The sequence below is a fragment of the Gorilla gorilla genome, chromosome 12 (assembly GCF_029281585.2).
Source record: "Gorilla gorilla gorilla isolate KB3781 chromosome 12, NHGRI_mGorGor1-v2.1_pri, whole genome shotgun sequence".
In the NCBI taxonomy this organism is placed as follows: domain Eukaryota; kingdom Metazoa; phylum Chordata; class Mammalia; order Primates; family Hominidae; genus Gorilla; species Gorilla gorilla.
The window spans coordinates 59906647-59919250 of NC_073236.2; the positions used below are offsets into that span (position 1 = coordinate 59906647).

At 41.4% G+C, this 12604-nt stretch overlaps 1 protein-coding gene across 7 annotated transcripts in view; it reads right to left on the minus strand.

Annotated features, from left to right (window-relative positions):
* The window catches only part of CTNNA2 (catenin alpha 2), a 1198185-nt gene that overhangs the window by 791085 nt on the left and 394496 nt on the right, over positions 1–12604 (minus strand). For all 7 annotated transcript variants that reach the window (XM_055378924.2, XM_019021073.4, XM_019021071.4 and 4 more), the window contains one exon: positions 2332–2498. In XM_055378924.2, coding sequence (XP_055234899.1) covers positions 2332–2498 — 167 coding nt within the window. The remainder of the gene's footprint in view (positions 1–2331; positions 2499–12604) is intronic.

Sequence of the window (12604 nt, forward strand, 5' to 3'; positions counted from 1 at the left end):
AATTGACTCCCCATTACAGCAGGCTTCTGTGATCTGATGAGCCAACAGCACTGGTCAAAACAGGTGGGATGAGAGGCAGGACTGCAGGAGGCAACTGGTACCACACATGGCATCATCGCCCTGGATTTATCACACTTCTCGAGTGTGGAGTGTAGGCAGTTCAGCAAGGATATTCAGCCCATTATCATTCCCTGACAGTTGCTGACAGGGCCTTCCACAGCACAGCAAACAATGACATATGAGATGTAAGGTTAATTTTGTTAGGTTCAGTCGTATTATTTCCTTGCTGGGGTAAAGGAAGATTGTCCTTCTGTGGAAAGACTTATCTAAAAATATCGCCTTCGGAGACTAACTAGGCTGTAAGGGAAAGATAACAAAACCTTTCTTCCAACATGCTTGAGAAGGAAGTTTTGTGTAACTGAAAAGATGGATATAACAGAGACAGACTGGAGGAGTGGCAGCCAGTGTGGCAGCCTACAAGTGGTTCCAGTGATCTTACACTCCCTATTCAGCTGCCACTGACAGGACACTCACTTTGTGCCATTCTCTGGGATAAGTGCTCCACAGGAATCGTCCCCATTCAAACCTCCCCACCACCCTGAGGGCTCCACTGCCATTAGCCCCACTTTAACAGATGAGATATCTGAGATTTATCTGGTAGGTTACCAGACAGATGGCAAGTAGATACCAAACCAAGATTAAACCCAGTTAGTCTGACTCCAGCAGCTAAATGGTTAATTATAGTACTGTATTGCCCTTCACCAGCCTCTGAAACAGGTAAAGTCTCTCCTCAAATTGCTCAGCTTATCCAATTTCAAGAGCCTTTCCTGGCCTTTCAGAACCCATTCCCTGAAAAATTCCTAAGGAGGAGAGGAAAAAATACATAAATAAACAAAAAACTTCCAAGGAGTTTCTTGGTGTCCCTTGCTGCTCAGGGACCTGTATAGAAGCCATAAACAGATACACTACCTTTATGTTTATGACCTCGGAGCTCAGGCTGCAGGTGATGGAATTTGAGGCCTTTCATATTTTTCCAGAATTTATACATAACTTGGAAATCTTGGCTACTTTATTGGGGCCACCTTGGGTAAAAGATCCTGCCCAAGGTTTTTTGACAGAGAATAGTTATGATTTAAGTAATTTCTTGATGATTCTTCCTACTGAACAAATCTGAGCTCAATGGTGAGGTGAGAGCAGGCTCTCGTTATTCATTTCCTATCTGCCCTGGTCCCTCCTCATAACCTGCTTTCACTGATAAAGAAAATAAGACAGGAAGATTGGCTGATAGGAAACATGATAATCCAGGAATGCCCAGGACAGCAGGGGTAACCAAGCGAGCAATTGGTTGGTTCTCCAAAAAGGAAAATGTGGTTTGCATCTCATCATCCAAGTACCCTGAGATCAGTCCAGAGTTGGTGCCAATTGTTCAGGAATCATATTTCACTGAGGGTATGGAGTAGGGATTCTCTAAGCAGAGGCCATATTCCCAAGCAGCTAAGTTACATCATCTTTGTTAAAGGGTTGAACCATCCTTGTTGCAACTAGATACCAATCAGCAAGTAGAAAAACAGAAAAACGACCGGTAGTCAAGGACTGGGGAGGTAGCCCTAATCACTATTCTATTAAAGTTTGTGATGAGAGCAGGGCTTCACCTCTATTAGGAAACAAAAGAATTAAAAGAAAACATGAAAAGCAACGCACATAGAATGGTGTTCTATGGGTTAGGGGGACAAGTATGTGTCCACCCAGAGAACCAATCCAGGTATGTTAGATGCCAAGCTTGGTGAAACAACATTGACTTTAGCCACGGGAATTGTGGATGGGGCCCCTTTTTATTGCCAATATATGGTTCAAAATCCATATATCTACAGGAGAGCAAGGCTAGAGTAGATAGCAAAATATATTCAACATGTAATCCACACTAAGGTGGGCATAGGCGGTCAGCTGCTCAGCAGAGCTGACCCCAACCTGAATTATCACATGGACCAAGATTGCTCCGAATCTTGAGATAGAACAAAGGCAGGTCCACCCTGTCCAGGCTCTGTAGACTAAAAGAATGTACTGTTACACATTCCAGGAAGTAAGGAGAAATCTAAACTCTCAGTTTTTAGGAAAAAAAATAATAATTCAAGTGAGTCTTACAAAACTCTTTGACTATATTATTGAATATAATTTTATTATTAGAAAAAATTGGAGGTGGGCACCACATGGGTAGGTAATGAACTGATCTGGTGAGCAATGAAACATCTAGAGTAGAGGCCAGAGCTGTAATACACACGGTCAAGATTGCCACTCACATAAAGAAAGTTTTGATAAGTTCTACATACGTACAATTTTCAGATGGGATAAAAGTCTCATGACATCTGCCATGTCCGCCAGGATGAGTAAGCGTGTCACCGCGGAGAGCAAAGCCCTTGCCGCCCGCACCATGGTGCCGCGCTTTACCGACGAGCAAGGGTCATCAGCAAACTCGGAGGAGGCGATCCGCATCGTCTCACCTGGAAGACAGACACGGAGAGGCAGGTGGGTAGACAAGAGGCTTAGAGACTGGCCATCCTAAAGATCTGTGAATGGACAATTACTGTTTTTATTGCAAAACTCTGATGACCAGGTGGTATTTCTGCCACCTCTATTGCAGCAAAGAGCCCTTTAAGTCAAGTACATCAGTGCATATGGACAAGTGCTGTGGACCACACAAGGTGCTCATTTCACACTGAAGTATGAAGTCATGCTTTTCACATCAATAAGGAGTATATTTAATTCCATTTGTCTAATAGTTGAGATGAATTTGCCTTGAGCTTAATCATCCTCTCTCTGCATTTGCCTTGGAACCAATGATACCAGGCAACTTACCATGCAACTCATTGAAGTTACTGACAGTTGAGGTACAAATTGTTCCACGTGGAATTGAAAGTTAAGACCTTGGCCTCATTAACACTGCACTCTTAATTGAGCTAATCAGACAAGAACACATCATAGAGGCACCCAAGATCCAATCTTCTAATCCTCTTGGTAACCAATTTGCCAATATAGAGAACATTTAGAAGGGAACTAAACCAATTAAACAAATGTTTACTAAACACACACTTGTGTCAGATTCTGTACTAGGCTCTGCCATTACAAAGTTGACTAAGAACATCCAGGCACAAGGAGTTCAAAGTCTCATGAGTAAACAGGTATGTCAACACATAATCAGAATACAGTAATTAAGTGCCATAAGAGACAAGATTAAGAATGTAGGCAACACAGAGGGGAGAGGTATTTGCTCATTTATTGTGAGACTGGGGGGAAGCTGTCCATTTTAATGGGATGCAAAAAATAAAGAGGTGTTCACCAGGAAAACAAAGGTGGGGAGGGGATCTCAGGCAGCATGAACACTTTGTGGGCTCTGAAGCCTGGAGCCCTATGCTGAGTACAGAGACCTGCAGTTCTCTGGAAGAACTCATGAGGAAGGGGACTGGAGAGAGGCAGTAATGCCTAGAACACCATGTAAGAGGTTTGGATTTTACCCTCAGCAGGGTGGGAAGTTACAATAATAGATTTTTATTTTTGGAAGATTATTTTAGTCATATTACATAAAATAAACTGGAGGGGAAAAAGACCAGGACAGAGAAGTCAGTTAAGAGGGTAAATGCAGTTTTAGTCTGAGAGAGCAGTGGTGAGAGCCTGGACCAAGGAGATGGGAGAGGAAGGGAGTATAAAATGCATCTGTGTGACACAACCAACCGATCTAAGGGCTGATTAGATGTGAAGACAGACAAAAGGTTCAAGCTGACGATGAGGGCTGACACGGTACCAGAGTCAGGTATATATTTGCATCAAGGGACCCAGGAGTGGGAAACAAAGAGATAATTAACAAGGATTGAGACTGATAACCAAATCAGTGGGTGGATATCCACTTTGGGGAGTGAAAACTGTGAGAAACCATAAATGGAGCTTCATATAGCAGAGTGTACACAGGGGTATAAAAGCTTCAATAAACTTGAAGAGTACAGTTAATATGAGAGATTTTTTAACTCAAGATCAAACAATTTATTCAATTTTAGTAATGATTGTAGTAATGATTACTACTCACCTACTAAGCAAAATCTAGCTCATTTAAATGAAGCCAATGATAGCATGGAAAGTCTGTGCAGCCTGTAATTAGTCCTAAGTCATAAGAAAAAAATTAAAAAACACCTCTTACCATTTTATAGGCCGATCAGAATATAAAGTAATTCTCTCAGCTAGTGTGGTAGTTATTTAAACGCTCACAGTGATACTTTTTATACTCGGGAATGTGGGCGTGTAAGGAAATATATTGCACTGTTGGATTTTTTAAAGAGGCTACCATCTACAATAAGCATTTTATATTGCTAACCAGCTTAGCCTTTTTGCCTAGGCACACACAAATAGCTTGATATATAACAACAGCATGGGAGAAACTTAAAAATTCACTACTCTAGTGGCACAATGATGAATTTTCAAGATGTATGGTCCTAGAGCTCAATCCAAGTGTCCTACCCTTGCCACAGGGTTACATACATCTCCTCCTCTTGCCCCTCCTCCTCACAAATAAAAAGAGTCATTGGCAAATATCTGTGTGGTGGGAGAAAGAAAGCCACCTTTTCCCCACTTTGTACAGTGCAAGTAGAAAGAACATTATACACCAAGGTAAATCCAACAAACTATTGACAAAAGTGCCACAAGTAGAGCTAGACAAATTTGTGTAAGATATTAATAGGTAAGTCAGCTACTGTTGAAATAGATCCACTTATTCAAGGGAAAGGGAGATTTATCCTGCACAGGAACCCAGGTAGCTACATGGTTGATCCCAGTTCCTGCAGGTGAAATCGGTATGAGCCCTAGCATGGCTAAAAGTAGGTCACTCAGGTAGGGCTATTGGCAGAACAGAGATCCCCAGGAGGAGAGGGCAGTCACACCCCTTCCCTGCAGGTGGAGCTTGTGCATTACTTGAAGAACCATGCCTAATCCAATATATTTTCAAGTTGAGATTGAACATTCGGAATGAACCAACATCATTCCAGAAGACAGGTCTTGCCAGAATGAGGGGCTTTGAAGGGCCCAGAATGACTCCTTCCATCTGTCTTAGCGGCACCATCGGGCATCTGGCAGAAGTGTACTGGCACTTCATGCAGATGCCAACCATCTGGTCAGCAATACTGCTTCAAAGCCGATGGGTGACACATGTCAGTGCAGAGATCTTAGGTGGAGCTAATCAACCTGGGGCCCACGGCAGGCACGCCAAGAGTGGCTCAGCAGATGTCCATGAGAGGGAGACAGGGAAGAGACAGACAGAGAGAGAGAAAGAGAGAGAGAGAGACCCACGTTAGAAAATGCCATCTGCCTTTCTGGATGGAAAACTCACACTAAATTCTGAGATTATTCTAAGATAAATAGAAGATGATTTCATTCAACGCAAATTAAACTAAAAGCTCATTTTAAGCAGATACAAGTGATTTCACGTTGATAAGGATTCCAAAGGAAAGGCAACCTCAAATCAGCTATAATTTTAATAGGTCTTAGTCCCTGCAGCTTTAAGATTACTGAAGCAAACTGATAAGCAAGTTTATCAGGATAAAATTAGCTACTTTCCCAAGAATGTAGAGAAAAGTGCTTTTTCTATAAGATTGAAATATTTCGCTAAGAAATAGTATGCATGTGTAAGAGTGAAATGGAGCAGTGAAGAGAGGGTACAAGAGATCTGCCTGCTTCTTTTATATACATTCTTGTTCAATCTCATGTACTTGATTATAGACCTAACTCAGAGCAACATTTCTACGGTAAAGCCTTTGATGTCCTCTAGCCACTACAACCTGCTGAAAAGAAGAAAAATTAACATTACCAAATAAGGGACCAAGGGAAAATAACAATTTTAACATGTATGTAGTGCTTCTATATAAAGGCTTATTATATAAGTATTGTTCTAAAAGCTTTACATATATTAACTCATGGATGAAAAAGGATAAACAAAGTCACATTGACCTGGGTTCAGATCTCGACTCCACCCCAACTATTACCAAATATGTGAGCTAGTGCTTATTCAACCTTTGTATTTCAGTCCAGTCAACTGTAAAATGACACGGAAAATAATGACAGCTGCCTCACAGACTGCCATGAGAGTTAAAATTAGAGACGATGCATTCAAAGCACCCAACATGGGGCCTTACCCATAACGGGTGATCATTATTCATTAATACCACTACTATCACGACCACTTCGAGCATCCAAAATGCAGTAAGAAGAGTTGGTGATCTGGTTACAGGTTTAAAAGTGTATATTTTGGTTGATTTCACTTTTTGTGTTTCTTCCTTAGAAGCAAGACAACATATGCTCAATAAAAGTACTTATTGTTTGAAGATAGAATATATACAAAAAAAAATGGTGCTCTGCTTTTAAATCAGTGCTTATTCTGGTTCCTAGGCTACCCTGAAAGCACTGGGATGAATACATAATTGTGCATCAGCTTGAGGTAAGATCAATTCAAATGTGGAATGATGCAGGCCAGTAATAATAAACACAAGAAAAGGATGGCATGGGCTGGGCGCGGTGGCTCACACCTGTAATCCCAGCACTTTGGAAGGCAAAGGCGGGTGGATCACCTGAGGTCGGGAGTTCAAGACCAGCCTGACCAACATGGAGAAATCCCATCTCTTCTAAAAATGCAAAATTAGCCGGGCATGGTGGCACATGCCTGTAATCCCAGCTACTCAGGAGGCTGAGGCAGGAGAATCAATTGAACCCAGGAGGTGAACGTTGCGGTGAGCCAAGATCATGCCATTGCCCTCCAAATGGGCAACAAGAGTGAAATTCCATCTCAAAAAAAAAAAAAGAAAAATAATAAAAGGAAAAAAGAAAAGTATGGCATGTGGAAGGCAGAGTTTTAGGAAAAAAAAAATCAGGTAGGAATCAGGTCATGAACCAAAATGGTACAAATATCCTGTGGCTCTTTCCTTGAAGGAGGGGCCTGCGTGTAAGGTCAGCACTCTAAATGCTTGACAACTGAACTGCTGAAAAACTGTGAGAAGCAAGGGAAAATGTGTGGTGAAAAGCAAGATTCAAAGAGTGCTGGGTGAAGAAAATGAAAACCTCAGAATCGTTGATGATCTTAGAGGCTGAAGAGGATTTAACTCGTCTTTTTTATCCAGCCTGGTCAACATAATGAGACCCTATCTCTACAAAAAAAATTTAAAAATCAAATTGCCAGGGTAGTCCCTGCTACTCTAGAGGCTGAGGCAGGAGGATGGCTTAAGCCCAGGAGTTTGAGGCTGCAGTGAGCTATCATTGCACCACTCCAGCTTGTATGACTGAGTGAGACCTGTCTCAAAAAAACAAAACAAGGTGCAGTGGCTCACACCTGTAATCCCAGCACTTTGGGAGGCCGAGGTGGGTGGATCACTTGAGGTCAGGAGTTCAAGACTAGCCTGGCCAACATGGTGAAACTGTGTCTCTACTAAAAATACAAAAAATTAGCCAGGCGTGCTGGCAGGTGCCTGTAGTCCCAGCTACTAGGGAGGCTGAGGCAGGAGAATTGCTTGAACCCAGGAAGCAGAGGTTGCAGTGAGCCGAGATTTCACCATTGCATTCAGCCTGGGAAACGAGGGTTAAACTCTGGCTGGGCGCGGTGGCTCACGCCTGTAATCCCAACACTTTGGGAGGCTGAGGCGGGTGGATCACAAGGTCAAGAGATCGAGACCATTCTGGCCAATATGGTGAAATCCTGTCTCTACTAAAAATACAAAAATTAGCTAGGCGTGGTGGTGTGCACCTGTAGTCCCAGCTACTTGGGAGGCTGAGGCAGGAGAATCACTTGAACCCGGAAGGTGGAGGTTGCAGTGAGCAGAGATTGTGCCACTGTACTCCAGCCTGGTGACAGAGCGAGACTTCGTCTCAAAAAAGTGAAGCTCCGTCTCAAAACAAAACAAACAAAAAAACTTTTCTTTTCACTCTTTCAGCAATGGCAAGCATTGGACTTACTCCCTGGAATCAAATGATGAAAACTGGAACTAGTGTGAGAATGAAAATGAAGAAAAAGGCAAACCACAGAGCAAATGTAATGAAACAGCCGGAATAAGAGCAGATTAAGACATGAAAAGCCACGTAGGGAAAGGAATTTCAATGTATTTCCTATACCTTGCATGGTAAATTACATTGTCAACATTTTTGCTATAAAATAAATATGTGCTCCTTAAGAGAACTAAAAAAATACAATTAAAAGAAGCCAAAAGAGCATTCACATCTTAATAACCAAGGACAACATCTGATGAGCTAGCTTCTAGACAGTTCTGTATGCATATGTTTTTAACCAGCAGTTTTCACACATAATAGCTACAACTGCATATCATCTTTTGTCTAAATGCATAATTATCCTTTATCTAATTACATAAATTATCCAACATATACTGATAGTTCATGTTTTTCATATTTCTCCCCGTATTACAGAATTCTTAGAAAAGATGAGAGAAGGCCGGGTGTTGTGGCTCACACCTGTAATCCCAGCACTTCGAGAGGCTGAGGCGGGCAGATCATTTGAGGTCAGGAGTTTGACACCAGTCTGGCCAACAGGGTGAAACCCCATCTCTACTAAAAATGCAAAAATTAGCCAGTTGTGGTGGTGGGCACCTGTAATCCCAGCTACTCAGGAGGCTGAGACAGGAGGATCGCTTGAGTCTGGGAGGCGTAGGTTGCAGTAAGCAGAGATCATACTATTGCACTGCAGTCTAGGCGACAGAGTGAGACTCTGTCTCAAAAAAAAAAAAGAAAAAAAGGAAAAGAAAAAAATGAAAAAGAAAAAGAAAAAAAAAATGAGAAAAAGGGCAAAAATTTCCAATCCTCGTTAACCATTTTGTTCCGTTTTCATGATAACCGACACCTGCCTAACAACCTTTTTCACATGTATTTTCCATGAAGTACAGATCTTAAAGGATTCTGAAAAACGGATCTTGTAGAGCAATGCAGAAACTAAAACATGTTTTTAGAGAGGAAAGCAACATTAGTGAGGGAAACTGACCACAGGTTCCCAAAGCCTTAGCCAGTTCTGCAACTCAAACTGTGCATCCCGATTGAGCTCACACACTTACAGAGACTGCGAAGGAAAATACATAACAGAATCTTAAAATGGTAATTCAGTCAACAATGTCCAACTTCAGAACATTTTATCATTTTGATTATTTTGTGGAGTCTGTAAGGCAATGTAATACTTGAAAACCACTTACAGGTCTGGTCAGCTCATTTTCAAAGCAAGGTGGGAAAATATCTTCATCTGAGACAAAACAAACTTAAATGTTAAATGAATGGCCAAGGTGGACAACACCACAGAAGTTACAAGGTCACCACAGAAGATCTTGATGCATTACATCATGCCCCTTGGCTCCTTTTCTTGGAAGAAATAAGTGAGTGGTTCTTTGATAAGAATCATGCAGAGTTGGATAATGTGTTGAAAAGATGAGGTAAGCAGGTGTTGATGTGGCTGAGGGCCTCTGCTCTAACTACATTTGCAAACATAGGAATGTCTTCTTCTGGGATGGTTCCAGCAGCAAGGGGGTGGTGCAGCAGGGTGGTCCAAGATTCCTTCCACTTTAGGATCTTATTAGCCTGTATCTATCTGGATTTAATATTTTAGCATGTAACTCTTTCATCTATAATAATAATAGCTCTCTTTTTAAGAGCTCACAATGTGCCAAGTTCTGTTCAAAGAGCTTAACCTGTATCAACTCTTTTACTACTGAAGAGAATCTGATGAAGGAAGTGTTCTCATTGTCACCCTTTCTATCTGAGGAAACTGAACACAGAAAAGAAAGATTATTAAGATTATTTGCCCAAGGTCAAACAGATGGTAAGTGGTGAAGTAGGCATTCAAAATCTGTCTGGCTCTGCGGTCTATCCTCTTAAAACCAGTGCTTTAGAAATATCTTTATTTTAACATCCTGTTTACTCTGTGAAAATTATTTGTTTACATATGTCTGTCTGCACCTGTATTAGGAGTTGAAGACTAGTAAATTATGTTATTCAGTTTACAGAGTATAGGAAGGAAGGAAGCAAGCAAGGGAGAAAGAAAGGAAGGAAGGGAGGGAGGGAGAGAGGGAGGGAGAGAAGGAGAAAGGGAGGGAGGGAGAAACAGAGGGAGAGAGAAACAGAGGGAGAGAGAAACAGAGGGAGGGAGGCAGGGATGAAGGAAGAAAGGAAGGGAGAGAGGGAGGGAGGGAGGGATGAAGGAAGAAAGGAAGGGAGAGGGGGAGGGAGGGAGGAAGAAGAAAAGGAGGGAAGGAGAAAGGGAGGGAGAGAGAAACAGAGGGAGAGAGATACAGAGAGAGCGAGGGAGGGATGAAGGAAGAAAGGAAGGGAGAGAGGGAAGGATGGAGGAAGGGAGGGTAGGAGGGAGGAAGGGAAGGAACAAGGACCTAAACATTGACACTTCTCCAATTATTCCCAGCCTCCACCACTCCTTATTGTCACATGTTAGGGATGATTTGTGACTCCCTGTGCATGCATGCATTTGAGTTTTCCCTCCTTTCTTGACCTGTAAGCTTAATCAGTGTTGAAATCATAATTGTAGCACATTAATTTCTTTAATCATAATACCTTACATCAGTTGACAAGGTATATTCCCTCAAGGAATGCTGTCGAGAGGAGGAAAGGAACGCCTGCCTGGCACTTTACATTTTGAACCATATTGAATTGATACTGAAGCAGGGAGAAAAGGCAAATGAAATCCCAGATGCTATACACTCTACAATAAAATAATTGAAATATTTTCTTCTTTTTCATGTTTGAACTTTTAGTTGGATTTCTAAGTTCAGGAAGTAGCAAGGAAACCAAAACATTTGCTAAAGGAAAGTTCTAGTGAAAGGAGCAACTCCTTTGCTTCTCCTCTGTTTTGCCCACATAGGCCTTTGCTAGCAAGAAGGAAAAAGTCTTAACACTTTTTTGGAAACTATCAAGAATATGAGAGAGCTATACATGCATTTCACCCCAGGGTGGCTATGACTGAAATCTGTGATTGGGGAAAAGGTCAACAATCAACAATCAGAATTTTTCTCTAAGGCTCTGGGATGCTGAAGTCCTGTCTTTTCTCAAGCAGAATCTGCATTAAAATAAGCTACCTCCTGTGGACACTTTAAGCACCAAGCAGTTACAGCAGTGCTTGGTACTATTCAGGTCTTGTTATCAAAAAACAAGATAATATTTGGCTTAAATAAGCAGTATTCAGAAGAAAGCCTTATCTGTTTATTTAAAAAAAAAAAAAACCCTATCATGCAAGCCATACCAAAACTATGTAAATATTATACAATAAGAAGGCTGCCTGTCCCTTTGTCTTTCTACCAAGGGTAGTGGGCTCCATGGTCTCTTTATCATTCTTTAGGTTTTTCCAGAAACTCTCAGAAAACAATAAATTAGGTGCAAAATGACAGCAGTCTGATGGGGCCACTGCCTCTGAAGTGATGTTGAGACTGGTGAATTTCAGATCTGGATGAAAACTCATCAGGCGTCATTCAGCACCCCTTTCTCATCTCACACATGAAGACACAGAAGCCCAAGTGCCGTGGTCAGGTGGTTGGTGGGGGTCAGCATCCCTGTCTCCTGACATCCCAGTCAGGGACTCTGGTCTCAGTCCCATTGTTGCTGTGAGGCCAATAAAGCCCAATGTGACACCAGCAAATCAAAGTCTCCTCACCCAACAAAATCCCACTATAGCCACATGGCTCTGTGACAACCCTAATTCAGTGGCAAGAGCAGCTCCAAAGACAAATGTGTGTCCTCATTTGGTCAGTGTTCTTTCCCAAGGTAGATAATTGAGTCTTTTCCAATGTAATTTTTGCCCTATCGAGATATGTTCAGTATGCAAAAGTGCTAGAAATGTCAGTAACTAATGATTAAGTGTATTGAACGTTATGAGCTATTAAACATCGTTAGAGACAGTAATGCGCCACCTTGCAGAAGGCACAGATCATTAACCGTATGGATTTTAATTATTTCAGCTGTAGCCTTTTCCTGGGTTGGGAGGAGAGGGTGTAGGGTAATTTTACATTGTTGTAGCCAGAAAGATTATGAAGCCGCAATATGGCATACTTCACAAATGAGACCCTTGCAAAGACCTGTTAAATGTAGCAATAGCCACATTCCATAAAAAGGTGATTATTGTTTTGGCCTTGAATGCAAGAGAAGACCATAAATTAGGAAACGTTAAACAGTGATGATCTAAGCTTAAGAGAAAAATGGCATATAGAGGACCAGTAGTGAACTCAATTTTGTTCAATATTTTTACACATAAAGGGAAGATACATTGATGGAATGTAAATTTCATTGTGCAACACATATATTTCTGAAATAAGGACACTATATCGTATATATACTAAAGAAAACCTATTGTAAGTTATCTTGTAAAGCATATAAGCAGCCAATAAATTAATTTTTCAATAAACCCCAAATTTCAATACGTAAGTCAAGTCTCTCTATAAAAATCATGCTGCTGACTTATTTATATTCTTAAGTCAATAAATGTTTCTATTGATCAGTACCTGTATTCTCCTACAACCATGACACAAATCAAAACGCACTGAAATGTCAGTACCCTGCTACAGTACTTGGTAGTTGAAGTGTGACT